This window comes from Octodon degus, unplaced genomic scaffold, assembly GCF_000260255.1.
Source record: "Octodon degus isolate 3935 unplaced genomic scaffold, OctDeg1.0 scaffold00135, whole genome shotgun sequence".
Lineage (NCBI taxonomy): Eukaryota > Metazoa > Chordata > Mammalia > Rodentia > Octodontidae > Octodon > Octodon degus.
Window position 1 is genome coordinate 2,110,281 of NW_004524711.1, and position 17,149 is coordinate 2,127,429.

General features: G+C 40.4%; 1 protein-coding gene across 1 annotated transcript in view; it reads right to left on the minus strand.

Moving 5' to 3' along the window:
* Nucleotides 1-17,149, minus strand: part of Thsd7a (thrombospondin type 1 domain containing 7A) — a gene marked incomplete at its 5' end in the record, with an annotated part of 460,951 nt that overhangs the window by 86,696 nt on the left and 357,106 nt on the right. Inside the window, 2 exons of the mRNA XM_023701405.1 lie at nucleotides 9,305-9,408; nucleotides 10,801-10,933. Of these exons, the coding sequence (XP_023557173.1) occupies nucleotides 9,305-9,408; nucleotides 10,801-10,933 (237 nt within the window). The remainder of the gene's footprint in view (nucleotides 1-9,304; nucleotides 9,409-10,800; nucleotides 10,934-17,149) is intronic.

Genomic DNA, 17,149 nt, shown 5'->3' on the forward strand with positions numbered 1-17,149 from the left:
CCCCCTGCAGTAGTGTCTGGGTGGTAAAATGTGTTTAGTCTGCTGGGTGATTATAGGAACGATTTTTCCATAGTTTGGTGAAGCAATGGCAAGAGTTAAAATGAATCATGTAGAAATGAAAAAGCAAAAGCTTAACGTGATAGGGAGCCAGTTACCAAGAGACCTAATTGTGCTTACGAATAAGACCAAATCTATAAATAATGCAAGAGGGATCCAATTATTTACTACATGGAGATAATGATCCTGGTCTTTCTTTGTGTAAAACAGATTTTCACTGACAAGTTTGCCAAATTGCACTTCCTAATTACAATTTGTGAACGTAACCCTGACAGAATGAAAAGAAATATACTTTTTTATTGGCCTTAAATGGTTACCAGTGATACCTGGTCTTACAGATGTTCAGAATACACGAGAAAATGCTGGTACCAGACCTTGCTAGGATTACAGTGGCTCCGACTGAGATTGGCTCCAGAAAGGTCTAACTACGTCTCTCGGGCGTGTGGGGCCTCCAAGAACCACGCTGATACAGCTGGTGCCAAGCTTATTTTAGGAGCTGCTATTTTTTAAAAAATGGCAACTGCATAAAAACATTTTACCACAAGACTTTTGGAAAGATGTAAAATGAAATACAGGTTCCCAAATCAACTAGGATCCGAATAGTCATGGAACATTCTAGGAAAGTATTTTTAAGTGGAAATAATTCTGGAAGCTTTAAATAATACTTTACAAAGATGAAGCGTACAAAATTTGATGATATCTAATAAATGCATGAGGCAATAAAAAAGTTTAAAGTGCAAGCTCCTCTATATTTTCTACCTTGTTCTGTTTCTACTTAGGTTATTTCTCTTATTATTACAAAATTCTTTCTGAAAATTAATGGGTTAATTTGTGTTGCTAAGATAAATCAGGTTAGATATTTTGGGGCTAACCTTAACAATGGCCTTAAAACGTAATCTTTTAAAAAGAAGAAGAAGGGCTAGCCAAATAGCTCAGCAGATTAAAGCACCTGCAAGCAGGCTCAGGGGCCGGGGTCGGATCACAGGGCCTGCCTGCTGGCCTCGCCCCTGGGGCATGCTGAGACAGCAGTAGAGACTGGGAGTGGTGGTGCGCGCCTGTAATCCCAGCTCTTGGGAGGCTGTTAAACAGGCGGATCACTGTGAGTCCAATCTAGTAGTGATACCCTGAACACCTTGTAGACCCTTCCTTGAAATACAAAATAAATAAAATAAAATAAATAAATAAAAAGAAAAGGGCCAGAATATTAGGCCAAGAAGGAACCAAACGATATCGCTATGGATTCCGTACATGAAATGTAAGATTGAAAGTGTGTTTCATCACCAAAATCATCATCATCATCATCATCATCATCATCATCATCATCATCATCATCATTTAATGTATTTGGTTGTTGCAGGGTCTCACTGCGCAGCTTGGACTAGTGACCCTCCTGCTTTCAGCCTCCCCAGCACCAGCATGACTGACATGTGCCACCACGCACAGACTCTGGCCTGCTCTGTGCGCCTGGGGGCTTGACTGGCAGGGCATGTGGTGCTGGGGATTAAACCACGGTCCCTGCACTTGCCTGAGCAGGTGGTTTAGTCCACTGAGCTATCTTTCTGGCCCCTGATCACCTAAATTGTAATAAAAGATATTTAAACAATTTTTCTCATATTCCTCACATTCACAAATCATTGTGTTAACTTTGAACAGAGGGGAATTAGAACTTTCTCTTATTTTCCCACCTGTCTTCTTTCCTTCCTCCCCTTTCTCATTTCTTTCTTTGCCTTTTCATAAGCAATACAGAGTGAGAACTTCAAGCCCAAGAGGGTCCTTGCCACACGAGACGCCTTACTGAGGTGCTTTCTTTTTCTAGTCTGTATTTGAGAATGCATCCAAATGATCTTGGCTTCAGTATAAAGAACTGGACGTCAGATCTTCTCAGCAGCTCAACAGCAAAGCTGACATTTCTTGGCAGGCAGGTGGACAGAGAGGACAGTGGAGCAGGATCGGAGGCAGAGCTAACCCTGAGGGTCATGGCCACACTCTAGGTACGTGAACTCTAGAACGTGGACTTGGCAGGAGGCAGCAAGCAGATCAGGGGGAAGTTGTGCAAGAGCAAGTTTGAAGCCATTTATGTGACATCTCTGCGTTAAGTCTTTTTATCTTTTTAAAACTCAGTATAAACATGTGACACATAATAAACGCTAGAATGATTTATAAATGATCATTCTAGGCACAATGATTGAAATTGCTCCTTAGAACAATTTGCATAAAAATAAGCAAATTATCCAGAATTGTCATTATTATAACTATTTTTTCATATCTAGTGATCTGTAAACTTTTATTGATTTTTCTGGCTCCCAAAGGGGATCCTGGTCTTCAAACCTTGATGCCATTGTTGTTAGCTGCCTTTTGCCATCCACTGTCCCGTGGGTGGGCATCACTTGGATGCGCTGTACGGAATTCCTGCTGTCCAGGGCTTCCTGGCACAGTAATCCTCCCAGTCTTTCTGTAGGTGGTGGTAGGTGGCCATGTAAGCCTCCAGCTTTGTGGTTCAGTGCGCCCTCCTAAGGCCAGATCTGGTATTGCCTCCTGCCCTGGTTTGTGCCGGCTCTGAGTGCAGGTGAAACATGACCCCATTGAGTTGCTCCATGTACACGGAGCAGGGGGCCACCATGTTCCTCAGGGTGATCTCCAAGCTCGTCTTCAGGTATCTCATAATGTGTGGGCCAGTATTCAAAAAGCAGGCTACGCATCTTCACTCTGGGAGCACCATCTCTGCCCCAACTGCAGCACGCTACAAGCTGGCCATTGTTGAGCTCTCTTCGATCTGCTGTGACCACTACTTGTTCAGCTCCTCTCAGTTTTTCTGAGCTGACTTGTCATCTTGGGCACTGATATCCACCATGAACTTGCTGAGATGTTGAAATTTGGAAGCATCCACCTACTCAGTCAACCCAGAGCTGGCAAGTGGGGTTTGAAGCCTTCAACTTTCTCCTCATGGCTTTTCTTCATAAATAGCAGCAGCTCATCCTTTAGCATCTCCATTTTTACCTTCAGCTGAAGCCAAGTGAGCTCTACATCTCCAGTAACCTTGCAGGGCTCATGAATGGCACTGTGTGCACACAGCACATGGCCAGCTGGGTCTCATTTGCAACTCTAAAGTCATCAGCAACAAGACAGGTGCTGTTGATCTTCGGAATGATGTGGGTTGTGTTCACAGAATTTTTAAAATCTGATCCCTTAGCTCCCTCTTGGTCTTAAGGAGTGCCCCTTCTTTTCCATGTGCTCCCAGATTATATACTCCAGCATGTAATCATCATTCTCCAGGCTTTCACCTTGCCCAGGAAAGTAGGCAGTGAGTTAGCTCTTCCATGGTCTCCTTCCTGTTCTGGATACCATGACAGCCACCATGTGATGGTTAATGTGGATTGGTCTAGAAGCCTCCAAGCAGCTTAGCAATGCGCACATGAGAGTGTGTAAATGGTAGGTCCTGGGGCGTTTCTGGCCATTCCTCTCTAGGACCTTCCTTTGTGCTCTGCTTCCTGGATTTGTCCTCCAAGCCCTGCTGTCATGATGGTCTTACCTGGAGCAAACTGATGTGTTCTGAAACCTTTGTAACAGTCAGGCAAAAGAGGCTCTCTTGCTTACATTGTGAGGGTTGGGAATTTTGTCCCAGCCATGGTGTGTTTCTCCCTCTTTGCTGTTGCTTTTGCTGTCTTCCAGTGCCATGAACTGGTTCCCTTCTGCCATGTGCCACCCTGCCTTGGAGCCAGCTGAGTATGGACTGAAGCTTCCACAAACTCCACTTTCCTCCTTTTACCTTGGGGGTCAGGTATTCTGGCTCAGCAATGAGAAAAGTAACTAGGAGAGTAACTTGATTTAGAGCTATCATGGATTCAATTACATGAGCAGTGTTTTTGAAAAATGCAGTGAATATTTAAATGAAAAATACTATGATAAAATACTCATTGTCAATAATCCCCCTCAAAATATTTTCTCGTCTTTCACACATTTCCTGGACTAGGTGTAGAAATCTTTTTGAGTCGTTATAAATAAATAAATGCATAAGTGTATATGCTTTCTTCATGCTTTCAAGAGTAAATCAAGTAGATAGCTCAGTAGAATAAGTGCTTGCCTGGCAAGCGCAGGGTCCTGAGTTCAATCCCTGGTCCCGCAAAATAAAATAAAATAAAATAAAATAAAATAAAATAAAATAAAATAAAATAAAAAAAAAAAAAAAAAAAAGAGTAAATCAACTCACTTTTAATTATGTTGTCGATATTTTCATATAACGCTTACATATGTAACATGTAGACTTGGTCAAGCCTACATGGACTTGGAGGGTTAGAATCTCCTTATATTCTGACTCCTGTATTATTCTAACTCATTTTTATGTAAGGATGATTCTTACAAATTTGCTTTATGGTATGCATCAGTCCTGGAGGGTTTAAGCAGCTGCAAATGATCATTAAAGATATCCAGAGAATGCTAAGTCCTTTGAAACATGTAATACAGAAGGAGGAAAATTATGCTATTGATAATACTAACGATAAAACTGAAAGTCTGTCTATAACAGGTGACTAAAAGTTAGCCCAAGTAACTACGTAAAAGGGTGCAGGGTGATAAAGGAAAATCGAGTGTTGTATTTTTCTACTAATATGTGAGATTCAAGAAATCTGAGAAAAATAGGGGTCTGTGTTGTGTTAAGTGATGCAATCGTATGAAGCAAACTCTTTTCTAGTCACATTAAGTAAATCAATATTTGACATCCATGTATTAAATATGATTTATCATCTTTTAGTCAAGAACATTTTGAAAACCTAGAATATTTTTTCTCTTGTCATTCACATCTCGTTCAAAGGACATGAAATTCAAGGAATCAACACTTTATTCCTAAGCATCCTCCCAACCAAGAATGCTGCAACTTCAGCCAAAAGGCACATTCTTCACAATCTCCTCCCCTCATAACTGTAAAATAGGTCCTACATTGCTGAGCTGAATTTGGAAACTCTGGGACTAGCGAACCTCCATGGAATTTTGTATCCTACTGGATACTGGCTCTGACAGGAATTAGTAAAACATTGTCTGGGCAAGGCTGCATGATAAACATTTTGGGTCCTGCAGAGCAATTCAACTGCACCTTGCATCTTGAGAGAAGTCACTGGAAATATATAAAGAAACAGATGGGGTTGCTGTGTTCTAATAAAACTTTAATTACAACAGAATAGGTCATGGCTGGAATTGGTCTGCTGATCTTTGGCATAAATGCTTTGATAAAATCCATACAATAAACATTTTTATCTTTCAAACCATACAAGTCTAAATAATATTAAATAGTAATGGTCATAATTTAATATACATGATGTCATTTCCAATGAAAGCAAGGAAAAAGTAATTGATAGTAAATCATATTTAAGGTAAATTCTTTAGCTTAAAAGAAATGGTTAATGAATTTACAAATGTGAGCAGGGCAGAGAAAAAAGAAATCTAATGATAAAGCAACTTTTAAAATCTATGCTATATACCTCGAAGACCTCAGCTTTTCCTATGAATCGGCAAATCACTTTGTGGAAATGTCTAAACTTCTATCTGCCATCCTGAGTAAGGTGTCTCTACCGCCACATCTCTACATTCCCTACCCAGAGTTTGCCCATTCTGCCATGGCTTCAACTGCAAAGCACACAAAATGCATTTTCCAAATGAGCTTTACTTCAGGTCTAAGGATTTTCAGGAAAGGAGCTATTTTCAAGCTGAAACTAATGGAGCTCAAGAATGCATGCACTCGCTTTTGACTAATGTCTACTCCTCCTTTTATTTTCTTCTGTGAAGCCCTAGAAATATTTTCCACTATCATAAGTTCAAAATCCATTTACTTTTGCCCATTTCCAATACTGGAGCTCCAGTCTGAGCTTCTGTTACCTTGTTGTTCCAACAGCACCATCGCTGGCAGCCAGACCCCTGTGTCTTTATCTTTCTAATTTATTCTGCACATGCTGAGAGATAAAACACTGCGTTTATCAGGTTCTTGCTCCTGCCACTTACCGGACAAAGACTAAAATACTGACCCTGACATTTATAGCTCTTCTCTGCAGAAATTACCCAGAGGCTCCATCCAGCGCACAGCTTTGGAGCCTCAATGTCTCCAGTTCTCTGAAAATATTTACTGCTTTTCTTACCTCCAATGCCTAGCTTAGAGAATAGGTCCCATTTTGCATTTTGCTTTTCTTTTTATTTGTTCTAATAACATGGTGCTAGACAAGTTCCAGGTCATCTTTCAGGTCTTTCTTAAATTCTTTAGTTTCAAGTGATTGGTTTTGCAATTGATCAGTTTTAACCTTTAAGTTCTACATGTTGGGAGGTTAATGGTGACCTCATTTCTCCAAGGAATACAGGCTCACTCGGGAACATCTTCATCCTTTCATGACATGCAGGGTTTCTACACGGGCAATCAAAACTTGAGTAAGTAGTTGGAATTAGAAAGTCTGATGTAGCTAGGACAGAGGTATGTAATCCAGAGTCTTTCCCTGACAATTGATGCTTACTACTCAATTATTTTAATCATTAAAAAACAGAAAAAAATTCTTTAGTCTCTGGCCATACAGAGACAAAGACCAACACAGGTGGATTTTTGGCAGGTTAATCATGTAGAATTGTGAAAACAGCTATAAATAGAAGCACATGAAACTTTTGCCTTTTTGCTACTAGTGATATACATCTCTCTCTGCTTCATTGTCTCTAGAAATACAGGCTCTAACATAAAGAAATTTCTATCTGCTGAAACAGCAGCAGCAGCAAGAACAATAACAACAACGAGGACAACAACTATGACGTCCATGTATGGGAATCAAAGGGGCTCTTCTGAATGCATTTATGCAGAAAGCACTTGTTATAACGCACCTTTCTCCTCCTGCTAGCCTGAGAGTGTGTGACTGCTTGAGATAGTCCAATAAGAGTACAAAGATCAGAAACAATCACTAGTAAAAGGAACAACCAGTAAGGCAGGAGAAAACAACGCCAAGGAAGGGAAAGATCCTGTTCCGAAGAGGGAGTGGTAAGAATACTGGGTCCTACCAAGTGGTCGCTCAGCCGGATGGATGAATTAAGGTTTCCAGGCTTGGAAATGAAAAGGCCAACAATAATCACAGAAAGAACAGTTTCTGCAAAGACAGTCTGTCAAATAAAACAATGTTAATATGTTAATAATGTATATGTTAATTTTTTTTTATGTTTACTGTGACCGATAGTACACTTTCACTGCAATAACGAATTAATACGGAAGGGGAAATAATTGTTGTTGAATGAAGACAATGTGGACCAGTGCTGCGAGAGTTTTCTGTCCTAGCTTCCAAGGCAGGAAACAAATCAGCCAAGGGGAAGCTGTTCGGAACAGAGTTTGGAGCTGAAGCCATTTTGCACTTGTGCTGGTTCCACTGTACTTTTATTTCATCCAGTGGTATTATTTAAAAATCTTTAATATCTTTTTACCTATTTTAATGTTACCCTTTGATTTCTACATATTATTTGTACATAGATCATACAACAAAAATTGGAATAATCTGAGAAGATAACTTAGGCCAAATCTTTTTTTGTTCTTCTCATTTTCAATCTTTATAAACTAAGACCCTAAAATGCAAAGGACTGAACAAAACAAATTGGGCTAGAAAGCAAACTGAAGCTAACGCTTGTTCACTGATTCTCAAACTCATGACTCGTTCATTACAAACTCTATGCATAATTGGAGTTGGGCACATATGTACGCCTGGTTTTTGGTTTTAGATAGATAGATATAGATATAGATATAGATATAGATATAGATATATAGATAGATAGATATTTGGTATAGGGTCTCACTACATAGCTCAGACTCACAGTGATCCTCCTGCTTTCAGCCTCCCCAGTGTTGGGATTACAGGCATGCACCACCACACCCAGACTGGGTCACCATGCCTGGGAGTTGGTGCAGCATGTGGTGCTTGGATTGAACCGCAGCCCCTGAGCTTGCCTAAGCAGGTGCTTAGTCCACTGAGCTATCTCACTGGCCCACAAATGTACTTCTGTTTTAAGGAAGAAGTAGCAGTGCTTGATAAGAAAAGATCATGTATCCTTCAGTTTCTCAAAGAATTTTTTGAAGTGGAGAGAATGGTTTCCATTGTATATATTTTAGTGTCTAGACAGAGTTACTTTTTTTACCTAAAGTTGATGGTGAAAGATACACAGTGAAAATCTTGCAAGAGAAATAAAATATGAACAATCACTAAGTAATTGATGTTATTTATCAGCTTTTATATTCCCAATACAGATTTCTAAAATGAAATTATAAAACTAGAAGGCTTTTTTAATCCAAAAAATATTTTTCTCTAAAAGTTATCCTTTAAGCTGTTCCAGATCAAATCAGTTAAGAACTGGATTCTGTCTGATTTATTTAGACTTTGGTATCCCTATGAAATATACAACAAATAACAAATTAGGGAAGAAAATAAGTCCTCAAAAGCTAAAGAAAGGTAGATACACATTCAGTTACACAATCAACTACATTTTATGTGTTTATCAGGAACTACATGATCATGCTATAAAAATCAGCATGAGTAAAATAAAATCACAAATTTCAAAGGCAGAATTTGCCACACTTACTATACAAGCGGTATAATCCAAACCTTGACTTAACTATTTCCTATAAATTCAGTATATAATTGTGGCAAGGGCAGAACACTTTAATCACATATTTTTAAGAAATCCATAATTCATAGTCCTACAAACAAAATATGGTTCACATTTTATAGTTTTTGAGTAAATAAATTTGCCAATTAAAAAATAGTGATGAATAATATTCAGGCCAGTGGACAGCCATGGTAATGTGAGTGATGACGTTGCTGAGGAACTGTGGGAGAGTTTTATCCAATTATAATATATTGCATGCATGCATATACGTGAGGCCTAGGGACACGAATTTATGGATTTTATTGACTGTTAAGGTAGCAAGCGAATGCTAAAAAATACGTTGGTCTAAATCCAGTAACAACGGCAAAAGGAACTTTCAGTGTCCCATCCACTGACTGGAGACAGCTAAAATGCTGGTCTGATTTTTGGTTTGAAACATAACTTAGAAAAACTTCACTAGGGTTAAGGCTAACGAACAAAATTTACAAAGATAGTTTCTGCATCCTGGGGTATTGCTCTGGTGTTGGGGCCACTACAGATTTCCATCCAGTGTTCTCTGTTTACTGAGCATGTTCTCAAAGGGACTAATATCAAGAAGAGGGAGAAATGAGAAGCAGATTATCCGTGGAGTGTGGCTTCTCACCTCTGGCCTGGCGCCCAGGCCCACAGCCCTCCTGTGCTCCAGGGACGTCCTGCTGCACACTCCAAGGGACTAGCTGGCACCTTCGCCACTTGTGCGTCTTCCACCTATGATGCAGGAGAGAAAAGAAAAATGCGAGGCACACCTCAGAGACACAGCCGTATCAAAAACTGACTTTGGCCCCTATAACAGGAAACCATTTAACGGTGCTTAGTCCTACTTGCATGCAATTTGGATATTCACTAGGGCATTCTGAAAAAGCAGAATTAAACATAAAAGTCCTTTGTAGGAGCTTTGAAGTTGAGTACATTATTGCCACGTTCTATAGGAACAGATTCTGCAGAGAGCTGCGGAGGACACTTAGACTTTCTCATACTACAGACTGCCAACAGATGCAGCAGACAGCCCTGGAAGTGCGGCACAGCGTGTAAGGAAGCTGCGTTTATTTATATTCAAGTTCTAAAGCTGTGTTGTAGTCATGAGCCTTTTGTGGAGTGCTTTTTTGATTAGCACTGTAGGAGTAACTCAGCAATTGGAATTATAACATACGTTTACAAAAGCAAGTTCCTAAAATAAGTAAGTTTGGGCTAATCATTGACAATGTTTATGGCTTAGATGTATAATTATAGCTTTTGTTATCTTCGAAAGAAAGACTTCTATTAAGATGACAACTTTGCTCTCCGTTTCTCCTTAAATTATTATTTTGTAATTATATGTTCCATTAATTGATGCCATAGTCATTTGATTTGTTGTCAGGGCTGCAATTACTGAATATAGTACAAAAGTTTCAATTAGAAACTTACTGGTGAAGAGGCCAGATTTCCCTAATAAATTATCAAGATGATACACAGCTTCAATAGCTGCAGTGTGTGTGTGTGTGTGTGTGTGTGTGTGGTGATCACGAATAACCAAGAACAGACACTAACACCATTTCCTGAGCCAGATGACAGTATTTATGAGAAGTAGGTGCTTTTTAGAGCTGTATAAGAATGCCCAGGCTATTCTCCTAAGTTCAGAAAATGAACTGGTTCTTGTTTCCTTTTATTGTGCCCAGCTCAGCCCGCCCTGGGCGTGAGGCTGGCATGGCTTGTGGTGCCGTGGACCAGGCCACGTTCCTTGCATTTGCCAAAGCTTTCCTAAGCAGGTGCTTTAGACTGCTGAGCTATCTTTCTGGCACCATGAACTGGTTTTTAAAGGATAAGTGTTTCATAATTATTAACCATTTTCCTGCATCGTATAACTTATGACAACATAAAGCATTTCCCCAAATTACTGGTGCTGGTAAGGCAGCGAGGAACTCCACAGCAGTATCTGTGTCTCTGGAGAGGGCTTTCAAGCTCTTCCACGTACAGGCAAGAGAAGGCAGCTACAGCCCTAAAGCCGCCACTGCAGGGAGCCTGTGCACGCAGCAGCGCGGGCTTCGGCTGCGCACAGTTTGGCAGCACGTGTCCTGGGCTTTGCGAGGGCCTCACTCGCACGCATCGCTCATTCGCTGTTACCTGTAGCTCTGGCGCACTGGAGAAGCCTCACAAGCCTTCTCTTCATAGAGCGGTTCTGTGCAATCCCGGCCTCCGTTGGCTGGCACCTGGATGACGACTCGATGTCGAGACTGCTTCCTGACTCTGGAGTCCCCTGGAACGAGGCGGCTCTTTAACGTCAGTGCTTTGCACTAAGAAGGATCTACAAATACTAGGGATTTGAAAGAGTCACACTGCCTGCAGCGACACAGGCTTCGACCTTACCCCGTCGGTCTTGGATCTCCTGGTCTTCTAGTTACTAAATTCTCCCAAAGACCGATTATACCGAAAAAGCAAATCAGTTTATATATTAAAATGTGGAGAATGTTAGAAAATAATTCCATAGCCCACTCATCATCTTAAGATGCAGTTACAAAGTAATTGTTCTTTTGCATACCTCTTTCCCCTTGAGAAATACGACAGGTCTGATTAAATTATATTCCTCTACCTAAGTTTATTTTCATGCCATTTCGCATTGCCCTGTTTACCACATGGGACTCATTCACGTGCAATGAATCTTCCTTAGGAGGATATTCAACGTTATAATGTGAACTTTTATTTCTTGTTATTCACTTAATTTGAAATGCATAACTTGTAAATTATTCCCGTCACTTATTATTCATGTTAAACAACCTAAGACCTTCAATTCAGGTCACATTGTACGCATCAGAGGTGTAAGCAGGGAAATGAAAATGGTTTCCTGGAGGCAGATTTATTTTTAGAGAACCAGTTTAAAGTAGCAATAATTACTGTGAGTAAATAATTCCCAATTATCTTTAAAAGTAGAAAAAAATTACTTTCAAATAGACATCTCTTAGACCACACTATTGATATAGAGATGTTCAGCATGTCTTAGGATAGACAGAGGTATAAATTAGCCAACTTTAATAAAATAAATGTATTTCAACTTCTAAAGGTTTAAATAGCCACCCAGTGTAGTTTCACTTACAAAAGAATTGTTTGAAGATGTATGATAGCAGAAAATGTAACACCTGATCATAGTCTGCAAAACCGTTTACTGTTTGTTACATAGAAACAAGGAAATTTTAAAGAGCTAGCAGCCCAAAACAATGAAACTTAATCAGAAATAAAATGAAATAGGTTTAAAGTTACTGTGATTGTGGAAAAGTGTAATTTGACAATTAAAACTTTTCCATAAAGGAATGTCCTTTCTCCTGATGCCCTGGGCAACTGACTTGACCCATGGTTAGAGAAATTTTTTGTAGACAGGAAGTGGATCAGATGAAGAATTTCTAAATGTTGAACTATAAAGGAGAATCTCTTTAAAAACAACAGACTTCTAGGGCTATGCCCAGAACTATAAATCAGAAACTTGGAGAGCTGGATTTGAGTAGCTCATTTTTTAAAACCCTATCAAGTATTGTGCTGAAGAGCTAATTTAAGATTCTGAGTTCGCATGGAATTTTCCTGGTTTATTCTCTTTGAAGGGTGAGGGAAGCTTATACTATTAGTGATTATGTAAACTATTTCAATGAATAATTAGAACACTATAGGTAATGGAGTAGGGAATTGGGGGCTGAATGTAAGGACAACAGAGAATTAAATTTCTTGGAAATGAAGGTTTGTGGTTATAACTGTTATGGTTTGTGTCTAGTTGTCCCCCCAAAGCCTCATGCAGTCACTGGGGCAGCTTCTAGAGTTCGTGATTAATTCATGATCCAGCGCTGGGATTCTGGGTGTGAGTGCTGTACCTGCCTTGGGGCGGGCAACCTGCATACTATATAAGGTGGGGAGAGAGGCTAGCTAGCTGCCTCAGATGCTGCCGCTCCCTTTGCTCTTTGCTGTCTTCTGCTGCCATGAACCTCTGCCCTCTGTCATGTGCCACTCTGTCTTGGAGACAGTCAAGTATGGACTGAAGCTTCCACTACCAGTAAGCTAAATAAACCATTTCTTTTTTACTTCTAGATGTCGTTTTTTTGTTTTATTTTTATTTTTATTTTTGTTTTTTTTATTTTAGGGAAGAGTCTACAGGGTGTTCAGGGTCCCATTACTAAATTGGACTCGTAGTGATCCGCCTGTTTACAGCCTCCCAAGAGCTGGGATTACAGGCATGTGCCACTGCGCCCAGTCTCAGTTGCCATCTCAGTGTGCTGCAGGGATGGGGCTGGCAGGTCAGGCCCAAGGATTGAACTCCTGGCCCCTGTGCCTGCTTGCAGGCACTTTAATCTGCTGAGCTATTTGGCTGGCCATTGGATGTTGGGTATTTTGTCCTAGCAACAAGGAAAAAGTAACCGAGACATGGACAGTACGCTATCACACTATTAGTTTAATACCCGCTCCAGCTTTTACATGTTTAATATGACTTATCCAGGGCAGATCTAAGATAGTGATTGGAATTTTAATAAATTGCTAACACAGTCTCTATCTATTACATTATCTAAATCACTCTCCTGCTTTAAGGCCCTGATGACAAATTTCTGTAATGATTCAGGGACAGGAAAAATTTTGTTTCCCTTGCTGCTCTGCTAAGAGTCCATTATAGTTCCATTTGTTGCTTTGGCCACCAGAATCTCAGAGCTAATTTTCTTCTCAAGATCAGGAACTTTGATTTTGTACCACAAACTTTCTTTTCCTGTCTTGTTCAACATCCTTCATTCCATAGCTGCCTGGTCCCTTCTTTTACAGTTTCTACTTGTTTGTCTTCTGTTTAATGGTCTGTCATTTTCTTAAAGACTACATCAGCTAAGTGGCCATTCTCCCCATTTGCTTAACACTGGGGAAAGGAGGAGGATTTTTGTTTGTTTCTCTACAGGGAAAAGAGCACAATTACACAGGCCTTTGCTTCTCAACTGGTCAAGCTTCTTAGACACAAATCAGTCATGGAATTGATATCGGGGGATCAGGGATGATGGGGGACAGTGGGTTGAGATCAGTGGTGCCTTAGGAACTGAGGCGTCTGGTCATTAACTACTCATGTGAATGTCACTCGGTGCATAGCCAGGAAAGGTCCATTTGGGAAGGAGCAACCCAATGTTAGCATTACAATTCTACTCGCTTTACTGTTCTTTGCAAGCAAAATGTCACTAACATTCTCTGTAACAGAGAATGTACAGCTCTGAAACATTCTGTTAGTGCTTTTTCATCACAATCTTCACGAGTTTATGATCGAGATGTAGGACTACGAGTACTCTTTGTCTGGATTCCACAATGGCCATCTACCTAATCTTCTAAAAAGTTCGGGTTCTTTAACCTTGCATTGTGCACAGGGTAGGGAGTGCGACCCGATTAAGGTGGAAAACTTCAAAGCCACAGCACCCAGAGGGAACGCTGGAGGTCGTTACGCAGGTAGTGTCAGGACAACCACGTCTCCACGCACCGGGACGTCTGTCTCTTCTCGATCACAGTTATACTACTCGTGTGTTCAGAGCAGCAGTACAGTAGGTCAGGTTAGAGAGCCTTCAGATCAGAGGCGGGGAGAGGGAGATCTGCAGCACGCAGTTAAAAGAAAGATGGACCTGCTTCTTCCCACAATTTTTTGTTTGTATTTGCATACGACTTACTGCATGTGGCTAACGCACAGAGTTTCCATTTAATTTTATTTTTTAGCACTTCATGGGGTAGTCATAGATACCTGTGCTTAATAAGTATTTGCTGAGAGAGCAGACACATTTATTTGACGTATCCTCCTTTGGATTTTTAGTATCTGTTTTTCCTGTGCATGCCCCTAAAGTAATAAGCATCTGGGTCCTGTATCTGTGCACTGAGGAAAGAGAAAACTGTCCTTGTCTTCCTCTTGGGAATGTTGGGGATGTGAAAAATAAAGGCACCTGCTGTTGCATTTATACTTGAAAATACCAGTCAAGAATTGGAATTGCCAAAAGGGAATATACACAGAAAATAATTGTGTGACATGGGCATACACATTCAGAGGATACGTCATCGCTAACACAGTTGTAGCATTTTTCAGATATCATGAGACATTCAAGGTAAGTTTCACCAGAGAAATTACCTGATGGAAGGATTTTTTTTTTTTTTTTTCAGAACCGGGGATTGAACTCAGGCCCTTGCGCTTGCCAGGTAAGCGCTTATTCTACTGAGCCATCTCCCCGGCCCCTTGATGGAAGGATTTAAAAGGCAAGTGAAACCATTGTCTTAATTTAGAAGTGAGCCAAATGGCAGACTGAAATAGCACAGTAGCAAGATATTGAGAGAGAAATATGTCACACAGAAGAAAAATGTAAAGTTAGTTTTGGAATCATTGAGGGTAACTCATGTGTATGAATGATTAATCAGATGAGCATAGAACAGTGCCCTCACAATATTCTGTCTTTTAATAAATGAAGAAAAATATTAGAAACAAGTAAAATTTGAAAAATCAAATATCTTATTTGTTCAAAAGTATTATTTTTCAGGATTAGAGCTATAAATGACTTCTATCTACAGATCATTTCTATTTGTGTGCTTTTGTTAAAATTTGTGAAAAAATTAAAAAGTAAACAAACATACTTGCTTAAAGATCAAGTGACATTCGACTCAACACGGATCTTTGTCAACACTGATTTTTCAAGGTATGTCTTGGAAGATGGCTGACTGAAATTTCAAATAACACTTTTTCCATTATAGTCTATTTTGCTTCACTTTATGCAGTACTAAAGTGTAATCTTACCTCTGCAAAGTGATTTTACAAAAAGAGGATAGCTCCATATTTTAATAAACCTGAAGCTCTTATAAAATTTAGACTTAACTTTCCAGAGAAGAACCACCTTTTCTTGAAAATAATCTTTAGTTATCAATTATTTTTCTTTGAACAATACTTTGTTTAGCACTTTTAAAAATAGTGTGTAAAAGTCAATGTAATTTCAGTGACAATTGAGTTACTCTAATTTCTTACCAAAAAGTAACCACAGGCCATTGCTTCACTCTCCTCAGCATAGCAAAACCTCGCTTTTTAATGACCTATTGTCTCTTCCTGGTCAATTCCAGCCCTCTACCACAAAACCGAGAACACTTCTTCAGGAGCCCATTTGCTGCGCTCTTGCCCTTGTTATCCAGTGATGGCCTCTTATATCACTCCTGCCCCTGTCTTGTTCATTTTCTCAATGCCCAGTGTTATGGTTTGTGTTTAGCTGTCCCCCAAAGCTTCACGCAGTCACTGGGGCAGCTTCTGGAGTTTATGATTAATTCTTGATCCAACACTGGGATTACAGGTGTGTGTGCCACACCTGCCTTGGGGCTGATAGCTTGAATACAACATAAGGAAAGGAGAGAGGCTTGCTCACTGCCACAGCCACTGCCCCTCTTTTTTTTTTTTTTTTTTTTTGCAGAACAGGGGATTGAACTCAGGCCCTTGCATTTGCCAGGGAAGCAGGGAAGCACTTATTCTACTGAGCCACCTCCCTGGCCCTTCTAGGGACTTTTGTAGTGCAAAACCATGAGGTAAGGCCAGTCTAAGGTGAAAAACAGGGGAAATCGTACATGAGGTGGGGCAAAACTCTGGTCAACCAATGAGGTTACAAGTTTTACAATTTTGCCAGTTGCTCAGGTAAAATTGATTAAATCCAGGACCAAATCAGAAAATGAATCATGTAGCAAGTGGGCATGAATATAGAACAGGGGCTTATCCTGTTGGGGCTGGGTTAGTGACTCTTCCTGGCTTCCTCAAGGTGATTATCAATCCCGGATGCTTATCTTTAGGGAGGTAAGCTTTTGTCTGATATTTAGTCTGGCCCACAGCGGGAGCGTCCATCTCTCTCACAGTTGCAAGTATCTTGCCTTCTGTGCTGTTTTCTACAAGGGCCCAGCCCTGTCTGATTGCCAATAATATTTTTATCTAATTCAGCTGCCTATAACACTTTGACTTGCCATTGGATCACTATTACCTAAGCGACTATACTTGTAATCTTATTGATTGATTGTAGTTTTGTCCCCCCTCAAACCCATCTCACCTTGTGGCATTGTTCAATAAACCCCCTTGAGAAGCAGGGCCCCCTTCTGTCCCTGAAATTTTCTTTCTCTCAATAAATCCTACTCTTCACCTCCAGTTTCAGAGAACATGAACTTGTTTTATCTAAAACTGGCCCTACTTTCCTGTATTGATGTGTACAGAGCTGGTTAGGGTATTTCCTTATCTCTTCAATTTAAGCAGTGCAAATCAGTCTAGCCCAGGGGCTGCTGTGTAGTCTTTGTAGCCAGGCCTCAAGGCAGTGTTTCCCTCCCTAGCTTCCCCCAAAACATGTGTGGGCCAAGGTAGGATGGAAACCCAATGTTCCACATGGTAGGCTGGGATAGATCACAGAGGTGATTTCAGGCTTCCTACGTAGCCCAGCCCACAGCGCTCACCTACTTTCCGCCATTCTTACAGTCACTCTTC